Genomic DNA, 27,654 nt, shown 5'->3' with positions numbered 1-27,654 from the left:
TGTTTTTCTCCATAAATGTAGATATTTCTGAACAGAAATCTGAGTAGAAAGTTATCAATGGATATTGACAGAGCAAAGAAACTATCGCATAGGACCTCAGGTAATTTAGTCAGTTTAATAATGTGCCACAATTTTGAATTTCTCTTGAAATACAAGGAACACACAACTTCATTTCATTGATTTATATTTTCGCAGCCAGATGAACTATTTCTCACAGTTGACTACATTAATATAGATACCGAAAATCGAGGAATTACTTTGACAAGCTATCGACTGTTTAATTAAACATTTCATCTCAATCGTGGGGATTGCTTCCTTCTTTTTCAAGTTATCTATTTTGTTTGCATGGATTAAAGGATATTGGGGAGTTTGGGGTTCACTGTTAGAGTCTCAAAGAAGATCATTTCAATATGTGGATTGCAAACAGTTTTTTGGCTATTTACCTTTTTGGTCTATTAGAACTAAAGTCTTGTGTTTACAAAACGAGGTTACTTTGCCACGTTCTGTGTGTGTTTACACCTGAACCATGTGCGTTCAGTTTCTGGTGGGTATATTTACCAGACCCGTTCGTATTCGTACATATCGGCTATATAATATGAAGCTAATGTATTGTTGTTGATTTCTCCAAATAGCGTCAGAGTACATTCATAACATTGTAATATGTTTACCATTCGGAGTGACGGTAACTTACAGCAACAGGTAAACTATGGCGCTGTTGTTGTTGTTCAGCTTCTCAATACCAATAAAATTAGTCAGATTCCGGTAAATCCAAAAAGAAGTGTTTAATTCTACAATTAACTGTGATAGAGAAAAGCGTACTGATCTGGCTATACTCAAATGACAGATAGAAAATGTCTGAAGTTACATAAAAACTACTCACTTGTGTGGATTTTGTATTTACAGTGTTTAATCCCACAATAACTTTCTCAAATAGTCTCTACATCTTCATTACAAGAAAACCAAAAGATATAAAGAACTATTTTCACATTCATTTGAAAAGGTATACAAGATTTGTACTCAGAATTACATGAACAAAATCTTTAAAGTTTGTATGTGCATTTAAAATCTCTCAGTGACTCGAAATAACAAACAATCCGAGAAAGAAGAGAAAAGAAAAGAGGAAAGAAAAAACATAAATAAAATAAAGCAATTAAAATCCACCGAGCCTACTTAAATTTGAAAGACAATTTATCGCTTAGAAAGAATGGATAGAAATAACTGAACAACGAGGACGACATCTATAAAAAGTTATGTAATAAGCAAGAACTTTACATGGTGTTATACGGAGTAACCGGGATTCTTTTAAGCTGAATCAGAATATGATTAAATGGTCTCTTATTGTATCTATATTCCATATATTGGTCAATGAAACATACGTATTCCACACCTCAATTGCGCGTTTAAATAGGCATATTTTCAAAGAAAAGGTTTATCAATATTTGGAAACGGTAAACTTTCCGTTTGCTTTAACTAAGATAACATGGTACAATTCATTCTTTCATCAACGCCCAGCCACCTCCAACACCCCAACCCCTACCCTTTCGTCAGGCCATTTGGTTATTTGTAGAAACTTTCCAGTCTTTAGAGTATCAACACGAAACATTCTTAGTAATGTTTGGTGTACTGATCAAAATATAACACAAAATTAATATTCTCTTTCCTATCAGAACAGCGAAACTTTATTTGAGTAACGCAAAATTTTCAAAGCTGTTTAAGTCAAAGACTAAGTACCACCTTAGTGTTAACAAGCAAGTTATTAAATCATATCTTTAACAAAATCCAACGTTACTATTGAACCGAGTGATATCATATATTACCTCATTATTACGTTGCATTCATCTTCAAACAGAAAACTAAGTTAAACTGAGTATAAAACAATAATTAAGAAATAAACATCATTGTAGTTTCTTAATACTTGTACATACAATTATAGATAATAAAATATTCACTGCATTACCAAAGAGCAGTGGAGTCTGCCCTCTTCCTTCCCTCTTAATCCCATTCACCATGTGAGAAATTCCATGGGAAAATATTTTCGAGCAGACCTCTGTCAGTCCACTTTGTATGGCCCTGCCCAAGAAACGTATTACAGGCTATTAGCTGAAAAGCTTCAAGTAATCATTTCTTACATTTCAAGACAATACATTGTATTTTAAATATGTCTTTGGAATTAAACTAACAGTTTATTTTCGTAGGTGCATCAGTTGAAAATGTCTAGGCCAGAAAATTACCATCAAGATCTTCTATAGCGTAACATAAAATGCAATGAAAGGTAATGACATAATAAGTGTATTTACAGCAAGGGCTACACATTTTTTTTTCTTTAGATACACCACTATATGTAGAAATTAAATTTCATTCGCCTAATTTTTGTAGAAGTGTAGGTTATCCTTTGAAACTTACTCTGTTACATTATTCAGGAATATTGAATGCAAACGGTGACTGTAATACACTGAAAGACAAAATGTGCTTACAGTATATGGACAAGCAACCACCGAATTTAAATATTATTTAAGAAATCGAATATATTGTGAACAGCTTCTTACCGTACATACTTGAAACCTGAATTTACTTTCTTTTTTGGGGAGCTTTCTGGGTTTTAATACTTCATCTAAAGCTTACATCTAAGTGTACATGCTGAATTTTTAAAATTCGCTACCGTGTATGGTTAACCTAATCCAAGAGGTAGGTGTACTTCGTTATGCTATGTGTTTCGCTTACCATCATGATATTATGTAAATCTCAAAATTTACGTACACCGTTTGCCTTAGCTACCTTATTAATTATTCGTGATGTTTGTATTGTTCTCTTACGCTTCTTATAGCCATCTCCTGTGTAACGTTATCCCATTCTTCTGGTATCCTTGCTGGTATTGCATTATATATTTGCGCAAAATCATCATTGAAAGTGCTCAATACCCACATCCAGTAATGTATTGGTTTGTCACCTTTGACTGGTTCAATATACCATGAATCATAGTCTGTTTTGTAATCCTTGTATTTTCTGTGTATCTCTTTCAACTCTTTTTGTAGTATATATTCACAATCTGTGACCATTAACAGTGTGCATGGAGTGGCCGTAAGAACATTTGAATTTACCTTATGACGACCTAACACACCTCCAGGGTAACGGAAAGTAGCGACGTGTGTATGCTTACTACTGATTTGCAAATGACAGGTTACCTTACAAAATGGACAAACTTCGTTGCAAACTCCTAAATGGTCCAAAATATCCCGAGCAACATCTTTTTTTCATTTTTGAGTAAAGAAGAAGTGTATCTGTTTCATCTAGTTCATTAGAACTCCCTAGATTCAGTGCGACTTGTATATCTTCTTTCAACTTTTCACTTACAGCTTTGGTTAGACTATCGGTAAAGCCTTTAACATCACTTAATTCAAAATCATCAGCAACAGACTCTATACCAAATCTGTGAGCGCTGATAGAACTATGCAAATTAAATTTCATAGCCCATTTCTTAAATGTAGTTCCAGCTTCATCTTCAGTTAAACAAGCTAAAGTCTCACGTAACGCCGTGATAATTCCACGTAGTACGTTGTCTATTTCTTCCGAAATTAAAGTGATGACCCAACCATCTTTAAGTTTCGGTTTATATCTTACTTTTTCACGTAGCCAATGAAACACGAATGACTAATTTCGCTGGATAAAGACGACATACAATTGTGCTTCTTTCTTGTGCTAGAGTTCTTCTAAGATTTTACCAATTAGTCTCTCTTTGTTATTGTAACAAATATCAGTCCTCATTTTGCTTAAAAGGGTGACGTTTAAGATATTTACAACTATATCTTGAGTCGCCGTCATTAACTCTGAATATATTCGGTCTACAGCTGCATTGATCTTAATGGCTTAGTTGAAAAAAGCTAAGAAGTCATTTCGAATATGTTTCTTTTCCTTTTCAAACAATGCTTTCAGCGAATTTTCCTTCTCATACTCTGCTTGAAATTCTTTGTAAGCCGTGGCTAGATCACGTGAGGCATCGATTAGAGAGTTCACTAAAACCTCACTGTTGACTTTGTGTGTCCTCAACATATTGTACATTTTAGTCAAGACAGTATCAACATTATTTGAATTAAACGGTTTCATATATTTTTGCTTTCGAAGTTCACGTAGGCATGCATTTAAGATTTTATCGAGTTCAATCATAACAGTGCTATCAACTCGAGATCTCGTACCAAGTTGAAAAAATTTGGTCCATGGATTCAATGCAACACTTAACCTCAGTTTGTACGTTTTACTATGTTCAGTGTGCAGCAGTAGTCTAGTAAGGCTATTTTGGCATGCTTCATCGATTACTTGGTCACTTATTTTGGTTTTGCTGAATATTTTTTCAAGCTCTTCAGTTTTCGTGCACCAAAGTTGATCGAATTCTTTATCTAGTCTCGTGAGATTTTCTCTCCAATCGGTATATGGATTTTTCTTCAGCAAATCAAGTGCAGTGTTTTTAGCAACTTGTTTCAGTTCCTGTTTTGCCTGTTTGATGAAGTGTGGCATGGACTGAATGTCATCTTTATTTTGCAGTAGAATTTCAGTGTTTACTTCGATAGCCCTTAGGATATCTCGACCTATGCCGAATGTTTCATTTTTTATACTCTGTTGTCGCCTATTCACCTCAGCTTCATCGTTATGTGCCTTTACATACTCATCTATTTTCTCATTGACAGCTTCACATTTGTTTTGAATTTCGATTCTCACTTTCCTGAAAAATTCATCTTTCGTCGCGCTGCTAAGATTATTACTATTTCTTAGTTCCCATTCTGTCAAATCAGTTCTCATTTCCCCAATAAGTATGTTATGCTCTAGTCTAAACCTTTGGTTACTCAGAGCATCAAAACTGTTTTGGAAATTGAACACAAAATCTTCTGATTTTACTGCTTCCCATACATCTTTCAATCTACTTATGAACTTTTCCATTGTTAACTGAGGCGAAGTAATTGATATGTTGTCTTGCAATAAAATACTAGCCTTTAATGCGTGAACTTTATCACTATAGCCGAAATTTGGAGGAGACATTAAACCCGTCCACAGGCATGGGAAGAATTGCAAGTCATCCTCTTCAACCATTGGGAACACGTCTGAAAAGTCGTGAATGTAATTGACTTTCTCCTCAGCAGCGGCAACACGTGTGACTTTATTGAGAACGTCCTTTATTTTAGCCATGTTAGATTTATTATTGGCAGCAGCTGCTATGTCGCTCACTCTTTGCTGAATAATTCTGCAATTAGAAATCAAATTGACTTTCTTCATTCTTATCAAGGCATGCACAACATTTCGTAAGATGCCTATCATATCTGGGCCAATAATTTCTTGACCGATATTCAGTAAAGTAAGATCCCCAATACACATGGTCAGTGTAGCTGCTGAATTGTCAAATGTGTGGTCATTGAGAACAGTTCGATCTGGAGATTGCAATCCTTCAGTATGAATAATCAGAAGATACTTAAAGCCAAGTTGTTTATGTAGTGCGGCATTCACTTCTAACAATTGTAAGTATACCCCGCGCTTGCATCTAGCAGCACGTACCGGAAACCTGACCCCAAACATACTATTCAACAACGTTGACTTTCCACTACCCTGGATACCAATTATAGACAAAACAAATATTTTTGGGTCATTAAGCTTATTTGCGAGGTTCTTTAAGACTCCTGATATCCATTTAATGGGAATGTAAGCAGTTTCCCCATCTAAAAGTTCCAATGGATATCCTGCAAGAAGTAATTTTGATGCAATGTTAACCAGCAATTCATTTCGTTCGTGATCATTTGTATTTTCCAGGCTTGCTTCATACCAATGGCCTAACTCACGAATAAAGTGTTCGCAACTGATGTTTTTCGCACTAACTTGTTCGCTTGCTTTTAGGAGCTGCTTTTGCGACTCTTTTATATCATTTTGTAGTTTACTGCGTTCACTGGGTGAAGCTTGCTTCATAGCAGACTTAAGTATTTGCAGTGAAGTATTCAACACGTCGATTTTCTGAACTATTGGAGGAATTTCACGGGCGACCATCATTTCGATGTGTGTTTGGAAAGAGGACATGAAGTAATGCAAGATATCATTTTCATCAAATATTGCTCTTTGTAAGTTATCAAAAAAAACTTTCATTTTTGAAGATAAACCTTTTTGTCTTTGTATCCGCCTTACGTCACGTTTAATTCTTTCCTTTGCTTCAAACTGATTAGTAACAGTTTTTAATCCAACACACAGAGGTTTTTTATCTACTTCGACCCATTTACCCCATTCGACTTGTAATTGAAAATATTTCTTCACTTCCTCAATGGATTCGTTTTTCGGGAAGGAGGATTGTATCAATTGTTTTGCTATCTGATAGGAACCGTTGTCCTGATCCACATTTATTGCATTAAAGCAAAAGGTTGGCCAGTCTTCAATTGAACTGTAATCCTCACGACTTGTGTCATGGCAGTATTGCACAATCTTTTCACAAATGATTTGTGCAAGTTCTGTTTCATTACGTTCTACCCCAAAATCAACACTGTCATGTTTTTCATCGATTTTGAGTGCCTTACTCCTACTGTTGAGCTGTTGCTTAAAAGTTAGCCTGCTCTTTTTTTCTTTTTGTGCAATCAAATTTATCATGAAAACATTATTGAATCTTTTCTTTATGTCATCAATTGCTGTCTTGAAGCATTCCAAGTTGCATTTATCTACAAATAGGAATATAGCATTAGCTACCCTGCACATAAACTCACTTTCTGTAGTAAATTCTTTGGAATCACCTCTCAGATTCAACAATAGTGTAACTTCTTTCAACAAGTCTTCTTTTCTGCCGTACATTGGCAGATACCATTGGGCTTCTACTGATCCACAACAATGGAAAGCATATTTTTTTTCATCTTCATAAGACATAAAATACTGAAACTCTCCATTACCTTGAGCTCTACCAATGGCATTATTTAATACAGATGATTTGGAGATAGGAATATCACCGAATCTTATGAATGCGTTGGTAAATACAGGCTCACTTACCATAAGTTTTTCTGGTGCAAGAGATGTTTCATTTTCTTTCCATTTCTTTACAACACGACTTAATGCCCAAGTAAGAAGCTCTGGTTTCGCGTCATCTCTTACCCCAGGCAATAAGACTGGCACGGCAAGTTGACAAGATGCAAATTTCTCCAGCAAATGCTGTCTTAAATGATTATCGGAACAATGAAGAATTGCATATATGAAATCTCTTGCACTTCCTTCTATGTGAAGATTCTCTTTCCATGTAACCCTACTGTCTAGTGAGGTTAGCTTACTGATAAACAGAAAAGGTAAATCTTTTGTTTCAATCTGTGAGTCGTCGCTGGGGAGCAGCCGTACCTCTGTTGCTTCTTTCATGGTAAGTTTGCGAGGAAAGTATTCCTCGAGACCGACTTCATCCAAGTATTCTAAAAAGTCTTCTTCAGTACCTCCATAATCTGTGGAAAGAGGCAATACGAAGTCATACATGATATACACGTCTATCAATTTATACTGATATATCGGTGAGGTCAGAAACATTTCAAATGATCTTTCCACGGGTTTCATTTTTTTCTGAAAAATGAGCGTGGAAAATGTGTTAAGCGTCTTGTCAAAATTGGCATGTTATAAATACATTAATTTTACAGATGGAAGGCTTTGCATAACAAAGCGTGCTGGGATACATGCGCGTTGAGAACCTCAGTTGTCTGTACATTTCTTTCTCTGTAAAATGTACTACAAAATATGTCGAAGACACAATTTTAAAACATCACATTAGGTGGAAATCTTTCAAATGCAACTTTAAAATGAAAAGTAGGGCAAAAAGAGAAGTCAGAACGGTTCCTTGTAACTTCGTAATGATGACGGCATGACACCTATTTGCTTCATGATCATTTTACATACAGCTTCACGAAGTCGATGATGACATAGAAAATACAACTTCATGAAGATATTTAGAAATATTTTAGTCATATTAGTCACACAATTACTGCTAGTCTATCATTTCAATAGTAAACTGATAATGGAGACTGCCATGCGTAGAACGCCAAGCAGCCACATGTGCATGTTGGAGAAGCCGAATGCCTTATAACTTATTTCGTACTTCACGTGGCTATCCAAAAAGTTCTCTCTTGAGGTCTACAAAAAGAGAAACCAATTTTACTTTACCAGATCAATGAGCAATGGTAATTTACCCCATAATAAAATTAAATAATAAATAAAAAAATAAAAAATAAATATTTGAAGTTTTCATTTCCTTTTTTAAATAGTTGACAAGTTCTTCCTTTACTAATTTGGAAAGTACATATAAGACCCATGCCATGTTTGATAAGCTTTATAGTATGATAGTAAAGGAAGTAAAGTTACTTTTAATAACCAGCACATCATGACCACGAGGATGGTATATGTGAATATTTATTTACCTTTCATGCCAATGTATTACGCATCATTTGGACTAATAGAATCAATGCGTAGCTCCTTGTTAATTATAAAAGTTTATTAACAGAAGTTGGTAAACATTATTGTTGCTTAGGAGATCCTATTTGCAGGCAAGAAATATTAGATCACATTTCAGCTCAGCCCCATTTTGTTTTGTTGTTCTAAAACACAATATAAACTTAATTCCATCCTCTTTTATAGGTCTCATACTGTTTACACATACGTGTTACATGGCAAAATTTTCTTCCCCCCCCCCCCTCTAATGCCAGCAACATGTCTAACCCGACCATATATGCCTAAGCATTCGGGTCCCAACTTATTAGATACACTGTCTGAACAATTTTCCTCACCGCCTGCCCTAGCTAACTTAATTCGCCCTTTATCTTTGCGATTTTATGTCGATTTGGCACCGTATATCACCTATCAGATGTATGAACTTGCATAGGAGGCAATGTTCGCTCTGTCTTATTCTACGACGACGATAATGACAGTGGCGGTGATGAAGATGACGACGATGAGAAGGATGGTGGTGATGATGATGCTGGTGAGTTTGAGTTATTATTCTTCTAGTTAAAACTTCGAAAATACGCCTGTCTCACTTTTAGTTTGTTCCAACGTCAGCATATGGCTTACAATATAACCGTGATGATCAACGCCTTCCAGAGCACGAATGACAACATGATATTGTGAATTCGGTTTTGTTTTCAGGAATAAGAGAAAAACTCTAACATGTTCTCTCCGTTTGTTAATTCGTACAAGTTCAGATTTCTCTTCATCGTTTATCATACCTTCATCGCTTAGACTCGGGACAACACAGAGAGCATCAACGTCTCCTTCCATTTCTTCTTGCAATGTGGTCGTTTCGATTCTCGTTTGAGTTTCCTCCGAAGTAACAGATTGCGAAAGAGCACTTGCTTGACGAACAATTGCATCTGAAAAGAGAAGCAATTGAAGTAAATACTACCATTTGGTGAGAAAATTCATAACTGTATATGATAAGAGGTTAAACAGGGTTCTATAATTGAAAGCGACGGATCCAGGGGGCCGGCCCAGCCCAGACCCCATTCCTGAAAATAAATAGTGCATTTTTATAGTACGAAAGTTAATTGGCATGGCTTGTAGGTAGTAGGTAGGTGTTTAAAACATCATAACTAAACTGTTTAAAACATCATAACTAAACTGTTTAAAACATCATAACTACACTGCCCTGAAAAAAGTTCATCTTTATCAAATACAGAGAATTCTAGAGTAAGGCAAAATATGTCACCAAAACAGAACTAGTATTGTTTGCTACAGGTGACAAATGCCTATACAGTGAAATTACGACCTTCCTTACCGGTTTCGAGCCTCTGGACATACAACCAACGTCCATAGCCTATTTGGTTGGTGTGTCCGCATATAAAGCGGGAGGCCCGGGTTCGAATCACGGCGGAGGCTGGAAGTTTATTCACTGTCCTGGATTTTTCAACTCATTACGATTTCAATTCTATATATTCATTGCCTTTATATATATAAGCTACGGCTAACAATATAACCGTAATGACCAACGCCTTCCAGAGCACGAATGACAACATGATATTGTGAATTCGGTTTTGTTTTCAGGATTGAGAGAAAAACTCTAACATGTTCTCTCCGTTTGTTAATTCGTACAAGTTCAGATTTCTCTTCATCGTTTAACTTACCTTTCTCATTTATACGCGGGATATCAGGAAGAGCATCGAAGTATTCTTCCATATCTTCTTGCGATGTGGTCGTTTCGATTCTCGTTTGAGTTTCCTCCGAAGTAACAGATTGCGAAAAAGAACTTGATTGACGAACAGTTGCATCTGAAAAGAGAAACGGTTGAAGTAAATACTAGCGTTTGGTGAGAAAATTCATAACTATATATAATGAGGGGGGGGGGGGTTAAACAGGGTTCTATAATTGAAAGCGGCGGATCCAGGGTGGCCAGCCCGGCCCCTTCCCTCCCCCTTTAATATGTCGTGTATTTTTAATAGTACGGAAATTAATTGGCATGGCTTGTAGGTAGGTGTCTAATACATCATAACTACACTGCCCTGAAACGAGATCATCTTAATTTTGAAGTGAAGGCTGAGACATCCCTGCGTATGTTTAATTATAGGACCCTCCTTCATTACTAATAGGGGAAATCCCACTTACATGGAATCACGCGCAATATACTTTGATACAGCTGGGTACGTAAGCGCGTGCGTGCACAACACAACCGCAATGTCAATACCAAAGGGACCGAGTCGGAGATCAGGATATACACACAAGGACATTTTATTTCAACAAAAGGTAATAAAATCATTTAAAGAAGATCTTGGCCTATGATTGTGAGAATTAATTGAGAATTAATCATGAAACGTATATATATACACACTGGAAGTTTTATCACTGTTCTGGATTTTCCAACTCACTACGATTTCAATTATATATATATATATATATATATATATATATATATATATATATGTATATATATATATTTATATTTATATATATATAAAATTATATATTTATATATAATTATATATATTTATATATAATTATATATTTATATACATTTAATACATTTATACACTTATACACTTATACACGTATACACGTATACACGGATTATTTTAATCCGATTCCGTCGTAATTTCAAAGTAATTGTTTTGGTCTATCTGGGGAGGCAGATCGTTTTGGATGTTTAAATCGAATGGTGCCGTGGTCTTTAGGTTTAGTTGCCATAAATTTTATTTCCCTTTCTAGATTTATCTGTCCAAGAATTGTTTTGGTCAATGGCAATAACACGCAAATTATCAATCGAATGATTGGGGAGATTGAAGTGATTTGCAACAGGTTGGTTGATTTTTTCGTTTTGATCGCCGATCTATGTTGTGTCATTATCATTCTTAGAGTGTTTTTTACTCTCCCAACGTATTGTAAGGTGCAAATATTGCAGTAGATGAGGTAAATGACATTTTTGGATAGGCAGTTTATTTGATGCCGAATTTGGAACGTGCGTTTGGTTTGGTAATTGCTCTGAAGGCCACAGTTGAATCGACAAGTAAGCACGTTTTGCAATTTTGTGTACAGGGCGATGATCCTGTAGTTTCTGTTTTGTATTCCCCAAATGTGGTTTCGTCCCGAAAGGATGCCCGAACTAAAATATCCCGTAGGTTACTGGATCTTTTAAATGCGATGACAGGTAGTTCTGAGAAAACTGATTTCAGGCGTTCGGTGCTTTGAAGGAGGTGAACATTCTTCTGAATGATATTATCCAGTGGTGGGAGCCCAGGGTGGAATTCGGTAACCAATGGTACCCTTTTGGAACTGGTTTGACGAGTTCTGTAAGTCGATGTTTCGGTACTGGGTTTTCTTTTGGGCTTTTGATGGCATTTTCAATAGTACCCCGAAAATGCTGTCTGTTTAGGAGGTGTTGTGAAGTTCTTTAGTGCGGAAATCAAAATCGACTTTGGAGGAGCAAATGCGTCGTATGCGCAACGCTTGACTGTACGGAATATTTCTGGTACAGTGGCGTGGATGACAACTGCTTGGTAAAAGGTGGTTTTGCTTGTTCGCGGGTTTATTGAACAAGTCTGTTTTGACGTTTTGAGTGAACAATTTTGTCGGGTCACAGTGGTGTCCAGGAAGCGAACGTCATTTCCAGAAAAACATGCAGTAAATTTGATAGTGTGATGAAACGAGTTTATGTCATCAATGAAGAGTTTTAGATTTGCCTCACCATGGGTCCATATCATAAAGATATCGTCAATGTAACGTAACCACGTGTGTGGTTTCAAGTTTTGTCTAGATAGAAATTCTTTCTCGAGGTTTCCCATTAAGATGTTGGCAAAAGACGGTGCCATTTTGGTACCCATTGCGGTGCTATGAATTTGGAGGTATTGTTTGTTGCCAAATACCACATTATTGCTGGTCAAGATTGGTTGCATCAATTCGGCCAATTCTTCCTTCGTGGGGGTTTTGCCACGTTTCGGTTTGAATGCTTTTGTGCAGGCCAAAATGACCTCTTCGTTAGGGATATTTGTGTGTAACGAAGACACATCCAAGGTAACTAACACAGTAGATAGGGGAAGATTTTTTATTTCCCATTTTTCCAGATGAAATCCGCAGTGTCCTGCACATACGACGGTACAGCCGAAAGAAGAGGTTGGATGAGGAGATCCACGAATTTGGTCATTTTATCAGTCGCTGTTCTATTACCAGATATTATAGGCCTTCCGGGATTGCCTTCTTTGTAAATTTTGAGCAGAAACTAAAAGTAACCAGGTTTCGGGTCGTTTTCAAGGAGTTTTTGGCTTAACTTGCGGTCAATGAAACCGTTAGAGACTATCTTTTGTATGACTCTTTTCACGTTTTGTTTAATTTCTTGAGTAGGATTAGAATCCAGGAGTTTGTAGTGTTGCGGGATGCCGAGTAGTCTGTTGACTTCCTCTCTGTAGAATTATTTGCCCATATCTTCCGGAGTTCATTGATAACCTGTCTCTCAATTTTGCTGAGATTGTCGCGGAAGTCTAGGGCAGAGGTCTGTGTTTTTTCATCCTCTTCAATTGCCAAATAAAATGATTCAATGATTCAAAGTCCGTACCACTCGACCACAATGATTCCACATGTGCACATTTATATATAGTTAACGTCAATATCCACTTAAAATGCACGTAAGTAAGTGCTAACAACCCCACACATATATAAATTCGCAGAAAACAAATGTGTGTGTGTGCCTATCCGTGTGTGCTCGCTCCCCCAACCCAAATCATCTAGATAATAATCATAATGCCTTGTGTAAGAGAAGAATTTCTAATGGCTCGATCCTATCTTTGTATAGGAATTTTAAATGCATCACATTGCATCATTTGACGCCCAAATGTGCCAAATTTCCCGCGGGCATTACCCCGGACCCCCTAGAAAGCTCAGGCATTCGGCGCATGCTCTCTCGGTATCCTCATTTTTGGTTTCTTGCTGGAAGCAAAGGAACCTATATAGTCAGGTAGCCGTGTACGTGTCGTCTGTGTTTGTTGGGGAGTGCGTCTGTGACACTTACTTGGGTCTGTGATAACCCAACAACGGATTGATCGATATGTTTTGACTTGCTATGTACATGTTCTATGGGCATGTGTAGCCTATCGTTATGGGAGCTGACCTTATGAATAATAGAGGTTATGGGATCAAACGTAGAAAACTCCACAACCTTTAGTCAGATTATATTTTAACTTGGAATACAGTTATCGGTTAATAGCTGGTACGTGTGGCTGGCACATACATATTATGATATAGGGTGATGACATACAACACTTTAATTTTCCACTAAGCAAGGAACCATAGTACCCATTGGGCTCTTGCTTTTCTCCATTAAGCACCTATAAGGGCCTTTTTTAACATACCAAGAAGGGAGATGTGGCTCCCAGTCCCCCACACGGCCCAACCATTCAGCTCATTTGAAGCCCACACTGGGTCCCTTTATGGCATGAAAAACAAATAATAATAAATAATAAGTTACACCTAATTTCTCCATATGACATTCCCTCAGCATATATAAGCGTTTACGTCTAACATCAGAATAACCTTGACATAGCAATTATTATATACCCACAAGTACACCCACTAGTTGCAATTAACTGGAATATGGGCCTAGCCAAGACCACTTCCATATCACGTGAATTACTTATCAAAATATGATTACCTTCAATTACCTAAGTAAAACATCGAATATAAAGTAAAGTCCTATTCTTCCCCAACAAAGGGATTTTACAGAATAAAATGTTCTAATTTACCATTGTTTTTTTAGGAGGTGAACATTTCTGAAACATGAGATCTCAAAATAAAGAATGTAAAAATGCAACTAACAAGGCCTGGGAAGTGCCATTTTCGGCAATCTGGGGGGCATGTTCGGCAAAAAATGTCTTGTTATGCTACTTGCCAACCAATGGTGGCGCTCCGACTGTCCCTTGGTGCAACTCTCCCATCCCCTCTCCACCACTTTTCCACATCCTGGTTCCGCCTTGATTCCATTTACGATGATGCTGGGAAGTTTGAGTTATTATTCTTTTAGTTTAAACGTCGAAAATACACCTGTCTCACGTTTAGTTTGTTCCCAACGTCAATATACGGCTTACAATATAACCGTAATGACCGACGCCTTCCAAAGCACGAAAGACAACATGATATTGTCCTTTCGTTTTGTGTTCAGGAATGAGAGAAAAACTCGAACACGTTCTCTCCGTTTGCTAATTCGTACAAGTTCCAGATTTCGTTATTGTTTTACTTACCTTCATCGCTTCGACTCGGGACAACACAGAGAGCATCGAAGTATTCTTCCGTATCTTCTTGCGATGTGGTCGCCTCGATTCTCGTTTGATTTTCCTCCGAACTACCAGAACAACCTTAAGTCGGAATGTAACAAAACTTGGTATACGGTTGTTGATTAATGGCTAGTACATGTAGGACTAATTTGTTTTGACCACTTGGTCCCACTTTGGCTGAGTGTGCTAAATATTGATTTCCACATCAAAATGCATTTTGGGACAAATTATTCGGGCCGGAATTTGTGGAGCCCATTTTTTATTGGACCATTTGGGCCCGCATTTTTTATTATTGCAATAACTCCCTTTTTAGGTCCCTTTTTGGCATGTAAACCAATAATAATAATAACACAAACCTAACAATTAATTTACACATCAATTATGGCTTCCCCTCAGCAAATATAAACTACGGCTACCATCAGAATAACAGAACGTGCTTTTATATCTGGTTATTGACGTAGCAATTATTAGTACGCCATCAAGTACACCAGCCAGTTGCAATTAACACGACTTTGGGCCAAAGCAAGACCTCCTGTCATGGAATTCTATCCATATCACGTGAATTACTTATCAAAATATGACTACCTTCAATTACCTAAGTAAAACATCGAATATAAAATAAAGTCCAATTCTTCTACCATTTTTTTTAAATAAGAAGTCAAAATTTCTAAAACATGAGATCTCAAAATAAAGAATTTTCAAAGGCAATCATCAAGGCCTGAAAAGTGCCATTTCCAGCAAGTTGGGAGGCATGTTTGGCCTAAAAATGTCATGTTATGCTACTTGCCAACCGATAGTTGCGCCCCGCTTGGATGGTAATCGTTACAAGTCCGTCCCTCAGAGCAAAGCTTTCTCTTAATCGTTTAACTTACCTTCCTCGCTTAGACTCTGGACGACACTAGGAGGATGAAAGACTTCTTTCGTGTCTTCTTGCCATACAATCGTTTCGGTTGTCGTTTGAGTAACAGATTTCGTAATAGAAATTGATTGACGAGAACCCACATCTTAAAATGAGAAATGATTGAAGTAAATACTAGCGTTTGGTAAGAAAATACATATTATAAGAGGTTAAACAAGGTTATATAATTGCCAGGGCCGAGCCAGGGAGGGGTGGCCCGGCCCGGCACCTTTACTGAAATTAAATTGTGTGGTTGTAATAGTACGAAACTGAATTGGCATGGCTTGCAGGTAGGTGATTAAAAGACCATAACTGCACTTCAATGAAACGAGATTTTGAAGTGAAGCTGTTAGGCTGAGACCATTCCTTTGTATATTTAATTAGCACCCTTCTACATTACTAATACGGGAAATCCCACTAAAAATGGCATCTGAGCAATAAACTGTGATACAGTTGGGTAAGTGTGCGCGCGTATCGAAAGCCATTTTAACTTTTCATCAAGAATCATGAATATCTCGAAATAATTTCAGATATCTCATATTTATTTAAGATATCTCAAATTTATTTAAGGTATCTACAAATAATTGCAGATATCTCAAATTCAATTTCAGATACCTCGAAATACCAGAGAATTTTTGATAGCTAAAGTGCATATTCAGATATCTCGAATTCCATTTCAGGTATCTGAAAAAGAATTCAGATATTTCAAATTCAATTTCAGGTATCTGAAAAAGAATTAAGATATTTCAAATTCAATTTCAGATATCTCGAAACCCATTTTATCATTTTCAGATATCTGAAATAGAATTTCAGGTATCTCAAATTCAATTTCAGATATCTCCAGTTCAATTTCAGATATCTCCAACTCAATTTCAGATATCTCCAGTTCAATTTCAGATATCTCAAATTTAATTTCAGATATCTCCAGTTCAATTTCAGATATCTCCAACTCAATTTTAGATATCTCCAGTTCAATTTCAGATATCTCCAACTCAATTTTAGATATCTCCAGTTCAATTTCAGATATCTCAAATTTAATTTCAGATATCTGAAATAGCATTTTAGATATCTCAAATTTAAAAATTTCCAGATATCTTAAAATCCCGATTCAATGTTGAAATGGTTTTAGAAACGCGCGTGCACAACACAACCGGAAGGTCAATACAATAGAGACCGAATCGGACCCCAGGATATACACAATAAGAAGATTATTTTCTTCAACAAAGGGTGATAAATCATTTTACAAAAGATCTTGGCCAATGATTGTGATGAGGATTAATTATGGAACGGATTTGACAGTCAATATTAGAATTTGAATACTTAAGAATCATAAATTCATGAAAGGTTTTGTTTGGGGATGGACTCATTTAGGCCTATCCTAACTTTTGACCTAAGCTACAGTGTGTAATTTCCAAGTATTAAACTTGCATATTTGCAATTCAGTATATAGCCCAGTGGCGGATACAGGGGGTATGGTTCACCCTCTATTTTCAGAAAGACAACAAGTAGAATCGTGTAAACACTTTGAGATAGAACTTATTGAAATTGTAATAAAGCAAAACTTGTTACAGTTTCAGCAGGAACTGGACTGAGGTGAGGAATCAAATATTAATTTATATAACTATTGTGAAATTGCATTCAATACGCCGGTCGTAGCAAGTTCAGCATTTGTATCTACTTCCTTGACAAAAGTCAGAAGATATTATTTATATGAGAAATGAAGATGAAAACATTCTCTACATGTTTGCCCGTCTCTGCTTTATATTATTATTAAACAGTTACAGTAGTAAACACGTCACCATTTGTCAGTATTAAAAATATGATGTACGGTTTATGTATCTTTCGTCCTCTGTACACAGTAATGAAGAAGTATCGTAAAGATCGTATCAATAGTTCCAAAGGTATGGACCAGGGGTTCACTAGAAAATGCAACTGAAGCGGGAACGAAACAAAATCAATCAACATTTAAACACTTACCCTTTTCTTTAGGTTCGATGATAATGATGTCAATTAACCATTTTCGTTATCTATTGACTATTGTGCCGTTGTTATTCTCAAAACGTTCGAGGGCGATTATTGAAGATTAAGAGAAAATATAAGTTCATTCACTTACTTTTTATAATTAACTGCTGCTTGACATTTTCAAATTCCTCATTATCGTAAGAAAGTTTTATTGACGATCTTTCTGATTGAAAGTCTTTCCTTTCCGTGTCGCTTATTTCGTTTTCAAAAATAGCCATTAATTTTCTGAGAAGTTCCCCTGAAGAAATGTATTTTTTTAGTTTGTATAGGGCTTCCAAAAGAGATACCTTTAAGCAGATAACGAGACTGCCCTCTTTACAATCTACGAAATGTATTCCGCAATCCCGTGTGAAGACAGATTTAATTGCACGTTTCTTTGAAAGCATAACTGTCTTAAAGTTGGAAAATACACTGGTTGGGTTGTTGTTATTAACCGTAACGTGAACATCTGCAGAAAACAATAAAAACTTATAATAGATGATATCAACTTTCGTCATAAAATTCTTAAGTATTTTAACTAACGTTCTATTACTACTTTTAGATAAGAATAAATTTACAAGATCAAAGTTGTATGCTATCATACTACCAATAGACGATATCCATGTTAAAAATATTTTCTCTTCACTATCACACTCTCTTAAATTGATAGACTGAAGAATTCAGTCTTCTTTGAGACTGAAATTTTTTTCAGTGTTATACACTGAGCTTAGACTGAGAAACACCTACTTAGACTGTATTATCAGTTACACCGTTCAGTCGCTGTTTTGGACTGACTGTATTAACCAATCAGCTAATCACATGTGGCATGGCATCTTACCATTTTCAGTCTCTGTATTCCACTGAAAAATGTATCCAATCAGAGAACAGAAATGCGCCTACGTCATCCGAAAACTTGCAAATACGCAGCACAAAAAACAAGTGACAACGAGCGCTACAACTTGTGTACATATATACTACTATATTCTTCGCTTAGCCAGGTACTCGCTGTACTGTACGTACGCACGCCGTACACACAGCTAGGCATGAACGAGACAGACGACCGTATGTCTAAGCTAGAGTAAAGGTTATAAATTAGCAATGGCTGAGTCTTTAAGAACTTTTCTTACAAATAAAGGTTTCCACGAAGTGAAAACAGTTTTCGAGGGAAAGGTATGTATGTTTTTTGTTGTTTTCCAATTAATACAGAATAAAAGCTTGGCAGTTCGTAACGTTAGTTATTCTAGGTTTGTGCGCGAGGTAGGCCTAGCTAGGCTGTACCATAGCAAATAGGGCCTAGGCTGTTGTTATGGGGCCTATTAACACGATCGTCGGCGAATAAGCACGCCGGTCCTGCATATGTACCCGATCGTCTGGCAAATCAGCCCGCCTAGCCTGCATATGTACCCGATCGTCGGGCAAATCAGCCCGCCTGTCCTGCATATGTACCCGATCGTCGGGCGAATAAGCATGCTTGTCCTGCAATATGTACTCGATCGTCCCAAAATGAATCTAGCCTAGGCTAGGTTAACCTCATAACAAATACTTGGACATAATAATGCTCAAGAAATTGCAAAACAAAGGACTATTATGCATAGATTGTAAGCACCCTTAATTATTTGAAAAATGTAGTGACTGCTACAGCCATTACAGCATGAAGCTATCACGGTACCAGATCGTCGGGCAAATTAGCCCGCCTGTCCTGCATATGAACCCAATCGTCGGGCGAATAAGCACGCTTGTCAGGACTGCAATATGTACTCGATCGTCCCAAATGAATCTAGGCTTGGTTAACCTCATAACAAATACTTGAACATAATAATGCTGAAGAAATTGCAAAACACAGTACTATTATGCATAGATTGTAAGCACCCTTAATTATTTGAAAAATGTAGTTACTGCTACAGCCATTACAGCATGAAGCTATCACGGTACCAGATCGTCTGGCAAATTAGCCCGCCTGTCCTGCATATGTACCCAATCGTCGGGCGAATAAGCACGCTTGTCAGGACTGCAATATGTACTCGATCGTCCCAAATGAATCTAGGCTAGGTTAACCTCATAACAATTACTTGAACATAACAATGCTGAAGAAATTGCAAAACACAGTACTATTATGCATAGATTGTAAGCACCCTTAATTATTTGAAAAAAATGTAGTTACTGCTACAGCCATTACAGCATGAAGCTATCACGATTCTGTTAAACAATTACCATTGTATTTAAATCATGTGGAAACTGGAAAAGAATTGGTATGCTTTTGCTATTTTATTAAACATATAGTGGGCCATCAGTCTTTACTATAAGATTTTACAGTAATATTACCATTCACTAATCTTATGAAATCAGTTTCTTTTACAAGCAGATAGACATATTAGTGAAATCAGTAGGCTAAAATGTAAATCATATTCCTTGTTCACTGGTTTTCTATGCTGATGAAATGGAATCAGGAGATGTCATGAACAATTTATCCTTAAAAAGAGAAATTTCTGAAAACAACTAACAACAAACCTTGCTTGGTAACCATGTACCTGCCAAAATCAACATGATAACCCATAAATGTTAGGTTGAATTTGAATCCACCTTCACATAACACATCTCACCCACCATGGATGACATATTGCTGCCTATCATGAATTGATATATCTCCTTCGTACAATGCCAGTCATGTTCTTCTTTCTCCATTCTCTCCTAAATATTATTCTAGTCTAGTCCACATCGAACTCTACCTCTCAACATATCTTTTTTTAAGAATGTTTTGATTCATACCATATTGCTTGTCCTTCATCACATTTATTTTTATCTTCACCAAACAGGAGGGCACAGATATTGAGAGCGCAGCACAGGGCAGACAAGGACAATATTGGCAGCCTTTCATCCTATCTCTCGGACCAGAATTGAACCCCAAACAATTCTTCATTGTGGCAGATAAACTGGCCATTCCAACAGGGACAGAGGCGTAGAACATACATTTAACATAGACTATACACCCCCTCTACAACACTAGTTTTGTGAGTTCCATGCTTCCATGGTGTATGGAATTTTGCAACCAACAGAAGTGAAGTCTCTAGTCCGTATCCTTGCCACATCAATAAGGGCAGTCAGCATGGAGTAATTTCAAGGAGTGAATGTTACATTTTATTGCTCTGTAGGCCGGAACCCCGTCTGTCAGCATGGAGTAACTTTAAAAGGGTGTGAAGACTCGCGCAAAAAGAACGTCTAATGCCGGTAATCTGACCTAGTTTCAAATGAGGTGTGACAGAAGTGTTAGACACTGCCATCGATCCCAGAAAATACAAACACAGCTTGCTACCGTCGGTAATTAGACACTAGTGTACAGTCAGTACATACAGCTGCGGTCAATACCCACATCACAGTGTATAAACGATACAGCGATGAACATCTCAGGTCCAGCTAAAGATATCAAGGTATCACGTTTCATTACTGTCTGTCTTTGTTAGCGACACGAACAAACATCACTTGCAAGCAACAGAAAGTTAACTTTTTCAGATGGCTGCATGCTGTTTGGGACAAGTCTTCAATACCTTTAAGGAGTAACTAACACATACCCTAAAATGTTAAATTGATAACCCAGAGTTTACCAACAGTTTTATATGAATAGGGCTCCAGAAATAAATATTTCATTGATTTTTGGTTGTCAAAATGTTTTTTAATGATACTGATCTAATTATGAATGTAATTAAACAAACACCTAGTTGCCAAAAAAACTTTGTTGTATGATTTTTCGAGCATGTTATTTTAATGTTTACTTTAATGTTCCCACATTTCACTGCACTCACTATGTTGAAGGTTTATTTAATTAAGCAATTAATTAAGCTAATATTATTTATTATGCACAATATTCCATAACTTGTGCCATGAAAAGCAAGTAACCTGATTATTATAAATTCAGTAACTGTAGAAAATTCCATTTGAGAATATCCTTTCCTCATTATTTTTTAGTCGACTTTGGGTCACATTTTTTTTTTCAGCTTGAGCCCGACATTAAATGATTCACATCAGATAATTTACAAAACTTCAAAGTTTGATTGAAATCCCAATCAAAATCACTATACATGATTACTATCAGAAAGTTAAGAAATAATTGAGGGTGGTATAATAGTCACATGTGCTGTTTTTGCATACAAATTTGCTTTATATGAATGCCATATCATGAAATTGTGAATGCAGTATATAATAATTCATGTTTATCTAATAGCCATTATGAAGTTAGTGCCATTCTGTTAACTGCTTGTAATATGTTGTTTTGTGTGTGCTGGATAATGACTTTCAGCAATCGCCAATCTATATCATTGAAACACAAAGTATTTAAATGTTGACGGCACTGATATATAGTTTAACCATTCCTAATATTTTATAAATAACCTTCTGAAAATTTGTCATATGTTTTCCCCATTTTGAAATCATTCTAAGAAATTGTTGCTACTATACATTAATGATTTACAACTGGAAAAAAGGCAATGTACCAGATCCATTGTACTATCGTAGTGTTTCCATCCTATCCCTTTTGTAAAGGCAGGATCGTATAGTTACTATATCCTTTACAGCGGAAAAGTTAAAGTTCAGTGAGATCGGGAGATGGGATCAGCTGGGTATATAACGACTCAATTTACAGCTGTGTTGTCAATGAATTCCAGGGTATTACCACCTGGTGGTAATATACAAAGAATTTAAAGTGCTTTCTGTTGCAGTGGTGTTGCCAGACATATGAATTTTGGTTGGTGATATGTCTATTTGTGAATTCCCTCTTGGGGGAGGGGTTCCCCAGGCCACCCATTGGCGACACCACTGATCTGTTCTCAGCTCACCTAATCCTTTTTCAAAAAAATTAAAGAACATTTTAGATGGCCCAATTCAAGCAGAAATTTGACAGATTAATATTGAACTGAAAATATGTCACTGTTATGTAAAGCATCTTTTTAATTTGAACGTTTGTTGGAAAGGTAACATGTTGTGTTGAACATCCCTCAGAATATTGTAGTTTTGATTTCTGTTTTTTTTTTTAATATGATAACGAAAATTCTATAAGAATATATTAGTGAGTTAGTGGAAATAAAATTACTGTTCGGTGGATATTGACAATTATATTTCTTGATGGAATACCATTTTTAATGTACTTTGTGTGTGACTGTCACAATGATTTTCTGGTCTTTATAGCCTAACATGATTGGATGTGAAGGCGAATTCCCCTGCATTAACAGATCATTGAATGTTGTCTTTGATGATGGCCTTAAATGCATCTATATTGAAGAATTCCAGCACCAAGCTAACACGGAGGATCAATAGAAAAGCTTGTTCAATCCAGGATCTGCAGTTTATAAGATTGACAGTATAGCTGTGATGTGTAATAATTCAGTCTAAAGGACCGACTGTTCAGTCTGATTTCAGTCTAATAGACTGAGCATATTCAATCTAATTAAGACTGGTGCTGCAATAAATCAGTCTAAACTGCTGACTGTTCAGTCTAAAGTGGTTTGATTTTCAGTCTATTAGACTGCAGAGTACTCAGTCTAATTAAGACTGACCTTCAGTCTTTACATTTCAGACTGAAATTCAGTCTAAGTAGTCTGATCCCTTATCCCATCCATCATTAGACTGAAATTTCAGTCGATTAGACTGAAATTTCAGTCTCTCATTTTAAGAGAGCAAATGGGGGGTCCATTCAAACCAAAGCAAACATTTATTGTTTTACATGTTAAACAACATAATGTATAAAAAGTGTCTTACTACACACCACGATAAAGCAACAAAACTGTAAAATGAATAAGATCAACATGTGTCATCGTTGCTGACAAATCCCATGTTGAAGGTTCTTCTTCTATCTTACAACATAAGGTTCTACCTCTATCTTACAACATGTAAAGAAAGACAAGTGGACAATCTAAAAAGATGTAGACTCATCACCAAAGTTGTGTATATTTAAACCATAATATCATCACTTTTAAGGACTTTTGTCTTCAAACATATACATCAAGTTGAAAGTGCGTGAAACTTCACTGATTTCACGCTCGAAACTTTCATTCAAACAATCATTGCTACCTATATCTGCCTGTCACTTGGTCGTATCTTTCACAGGACCATTGGCGTTTAACATGAATTAGCAATGTAGACTTTCCGAGACGGATAACCTACATTGCTTTGGCTATTTATGCATTTTAATATGCGTGCAATGGGCAAAGAGCTTGTTGGGGGTTATCGATATAATCTGGCCCTATATCGCCACAAGATATGAACAAATTAGTAATGAACAAAAGATCCATAACCGGCGTATTTAATAAAACTACCAACTAGGGAATTTCTGTTATTCATAAAGAGCAAGAGTGTGTTTTGTTTCAATGATGTGAATGATGATACTCAGTGTTCTTAAAAATACTGGATATCAGACTTACTGTATACCTTCCGAAAAGTTGTGACTTCAAATGTTATGCATGCTAATCGGAACAATACGTTATTGCAACTGTTTGTGAGAATTGATAATTGGACACCATAATGTCATGCAGTGAGAGCCATGGACGAAAATAACGAAACTAAAGTTGTACAATATTACAATAGTTGTTACTTTATCAATCAAAGCATAAATTGAGAGAAAAAGAGAAACTAAACTTACCTGGGTATTTTAAAATCTGATTGTAGTCCTCAATAATTCTTTGAAGGGTTGGCAGACCAATCTTTCTAAAAGCTTCAAGTAGCTTTGTTGTGTCATTTCTTGTGATGATACACTCTCTACGGCACTCAAGTATGAAATAACGTTGAGGTTTGTCGCTAGCCCTGATATTCTCTAATGAACTAGTCATATTGAAATATTCACATAATTTCTTGATGGTTGGTATGTCTAGAGATTGCTGTAAACTTTCCATCATGTCGAGATAGTCGAATGTCGTGTTGATGCCACGTTGCTCATCAATAACTGAAATGTAAACAGAGATTTAAACTGTTACGAGAGAAATAATTCCCAAGCTTATCATCTAAACAAAAAGAATAACATATATATAACAGAACTGTAGTAGAGTCCAGCACATCTAAATCCAGTTCCAATTCCAGCAAGTCCGGGTCCAAAACAAGTCTGAGTCAGAGGCAGGCTGAGTCCAAGACAAGTTTGAGTCTAGGAAACCAGAGTGCGAATCGAGTCTGAGTCCAGGCTTTGAACTATAAACAATATATTGATTTTACTCGCCTATTAGGCCTACATGCCGATAGCGACACATAGGCCCATGCCCACCTGAATAAATAGGCGTAGATGATCATGACTTTACATAGGCCTAGGCTATATGCTAGACCTATGTCTACTCCATTATTACTCCTATGCTTTTAGAATCAGTTTTAACGTTACATTTACGAAGGTTGCCGTGGCGATCGAGCACTGAGGTTTACTACGATACTAGGCCTAGAAGTAGCCCTAGTGCTGATGGTTCCTAACTTGGTGCACTAGACTAAGGCATAAATTTTGTTGTAACTCCGCGATTCCTTTACCTAAATCTTTTAAATGACGCAATATGTTTTCCTGGTATCTTTGGCTGATAACCTGTTACATTTTTTTAACAAACTGTCCAAAGAGAGAATATAAATCATTTTAATTACCGACGGGAAGAACATAGTACTCTAGCCTAAGTCCTTCAAAAATCAACAAAACATAATTAATGCAGATGTACCCATAGCACGAACATTTAATAGGCCTTACCAAAGTTTGCAGATGACAGGGTGCATATCGTAGACCAAACAAATCAGTAAAAAAAAACTGTTTTTCTCTGTCATATCGTTCATATGCTTGTATATAATCTTTACATGCTTTAAGATACTCTTGAGGACGATTCATGCAACCAGAAATAATTGAAGGGTTTTGTAGGTTCTGATCGGTTGGATCAACGGATAAATTTTCATGATGACTTGGACTAAATGAAATATATTCTAAAAGATACAAATCTTAGCTGGAGTTACACCAGTAAACTCCTGCTTGGAGTCATTGGGTCAATAAAGCAACTTGCTTTGAGTATTTTTATCCAAATGTTGCACATTCTAAAGGGATGCATGGTTTTGCGAAACCTCAGGCACGCACTACAATGAATAGTATTCTATGTACAAGGACTTTTGTCAAAACAGTTAAATGATATCCAATTTACGTCCGCCTAAACCTTTTCAACCTCTTTCTTTCTTCCCGTTCCTTGGTTACCCACTGCATTACCATACAAACTCCTAGAATGCCTAGTAAAGGGAATAAATAGTATTCCTTTATCAGGTTTAGAAAACAGATAATTTCTATGTCATGTTGAAGTTGCGGAAGCATGTTAAAAGGGCACGTGAAGAGTGGAAGGGATTTTTAGGTTTGTAATGCTACCCTCAAAAATAGAAATTATTTTTGTAATTTTCAAACTTAATTGTTCATTCTCCAGCACATTGATGGGAACATTTACCATCGTTTGCAACTACATTAACCAAAAACACAATCGATAAAGAGATTAATAACAGAAATAGGAAAATGTAAAATAAACAATAAAGTGAACAACACATAAAAACAACTGCAGACATTATGTTTTAGCATAGAATTAAACATAGGGTGTATGTGTTAATCCCTGTCCCCTCCCTGCATACTGTTTGTTTTCTACCAACAAAGTTTCTTTTCCCAGATGAAATGCAATATACATTTATAACCTTTATGTATAGTCATAATCATTTACAGAGGAATACAGCCGGTGCTTTGATCCATTTGAAAGACTTACCATGGCTCTTCCGCCTGCCTGAGGAAGGGCCAATCTGAAAATAGAATCCAACATTTAAACCATCAATTACTGAGCCGTCCCACTTACGTTAAGTAATGACAGCCACTTATGGTTGGAGTTAAAAGCTGTCCAGCCCCCCCCCCCCCTCATAACAAAAGGGGAAAGAGAGGAAGATCAATACGATATCCAAAGGTAGAGCTTGACACGGAAGAAGTTTTATATTAGCTGGTAAGTATAGATCCACATTGAAAATTACCACATGATTGTTACAGTGCTTTAAGCTTATGTTTGACATCAGCAGCAGGAGAGGCTGACCAGGTAACAACAACACTTATCAACCCCCAGCAGGAGTTGATTATCCCAATGGAATTTCTAGCAGGGCCCCTTAGCCGAATCTTCATCAATTTCGGGCGAAACCAACGCGCTTAATTTCTGTTACATGACAATTAGCAAGACGTGCTGGCCAAAAAGCACAAATAGATGGAAGATGTCCTCTGGTTAGAACTACTTTGGTTAGAATCTCCCGTACTGTTCAGTACGAATGAAATTCACTACTAAGCGAGCATACTGGATATTTCTTACTCTTTAGAATTGAGCATGTACTTAATCACAAAACTTTGAGCGACATGATAATGTGAGTGATTCCATTTGCTAATGATCATGTTGGTTCCCATCAAGTTGTCCAGGAATTTGCCTCCCAACGTGAATATATATTAATATTATAGTCAATATGTCTAGAACAGAATCCAAGTTCTATCCCGTATGTAGTTTCAAACAACAAAGTTCAACAAGTCAACCACTTTATTTCAGGTCGAATCGAATCACTGCCAGTGTTATCTCTGACTCGAATCCTGGACTCGAGACACTTTATTTTCTCAATAAGCAGATTTGACGAATTTGTTCAACTCACTTGACTCCTGAAATTTAGCTACTCGATTTATAACTCTCTTAAACACTGCCAATCAAGTATGACGTCTTCAAATTACAATGTGATTCTAAAACTTACCGCTCCACTTGCTCCGTCTGCCATTGCTTGACGTTGATCATATGTAGTTGAAGTCTGTGGCTATACTTTGTACCTCAATAGACAACGGGTCCTGTGAATTATTTCATATACTGACTTAGATATGTTGATGTTACATATCTTGCTTGTGTCACTGTTATAGCAGGCTATATTTCTGGAACAAAGTCCACCTTTCTGAATCAACAATGGACTGGGTGTTGGTAAGCAGATGCTTCAAAGTATACGGTATTGTTAGGTCGATATACTAGCTGTTCGCATGCAAGTACTAAACGATAT

At 36.6% G+C, this 27,654-nt stretch overlaps 2 protein-coding genes and 1 long non-coding RNA gene across 4 annotated transcripts in view; 1 reads left to right on the top strand and 2 right to left on the bottom strand.

Moving 5' to 3' along the window:
- Positions 1–27,654, bottom strand: part of LOC139984915 (uncharacterized) — an 82,526-nt gene that overhangs the window by 46,152 nt on the left and 8,720 nt on the right. The window lies entirely within an intron of this gene.
- On the bottom strand, positions 890–27,491 carry LOC139984913 (interferon-induced very large GTPase 1-like). Its single transcript, XM_071999044.1, has 9 exons — positions 27,361–27,491; positions 26,355–26,388; positions 24,248–24,547; positions 17,735–18,091; positions 15,596–15,727; positions 14,691–14,804; positions 10,098–10,241; positions 9,204–9,347; positions 890–7,436 (listed from the first exon to the last, which is right to left on the bottom strand). The coding sequence occupies exons 1-9, from the start codon at positions 27,382–27,384 to the stop codon at positions 3,865–3,867; spliced, it is 4,821 nt and encodes a 1,606-aa protein (XP_071855145.1). The 5' UTR covers positions 27,385–27,491; the 3' UTR covers positions 890–3,864.
- Positions 18,111–21,550, top strand: LOC139984917 (uncharacterized). The gene is made up of 2 exons (XR_011799230.1): positions 18,111–18,792; positions 20,436–21,550. It is a non-coding gene; the product is annotated as an uncharacterized lncRNA (long non-coding RNA).

The sequence above is a fragment of the Apostichopus japonicus genome, chromosome 17 (assembly GCF_037975245.1).
Source record: "Apostichopus japonicus isolate 1M-3 chromosome 17, ASM3797524v1, whole genome shotgun sequence".
In the NCBI taxonomy this organism is placed as follows: domain Eukaryota; kingdom Metazoa; phylum Echinodermata; class Holothuroidea; order Aspidochirotida; family Stichopodidae; genus Apostichopus; species Apostichopus japonicus.
This window is presented reverse-complemented; position numbering and strand designations above follow the sequence as displayed.

Excerpts from the sequence above, each read along its gene's own strand:
- LOC139984913 (XM_071999044.1), bottom strand. The coding sequence starts at position 27,384 with ATGGCAGACGGAGCAAGTGGAGCG. Across the intron at positions 18,092-24,247 it reads TCAGATTTTAAAATACCCAG|ATGTTCACGTTACGGTTAAT; the intron begins GTAAGTTTAGTT and ends TGTTTTCTGCAG. Across the intron at positions 14,805-15,595 it reads CCAGAGTCTAAGCGAGGAAG|GTTGTTCTGGTAGTTCGGAG; the intron begins GTAAGTTAAACG and ends TTCCGACTTAAG.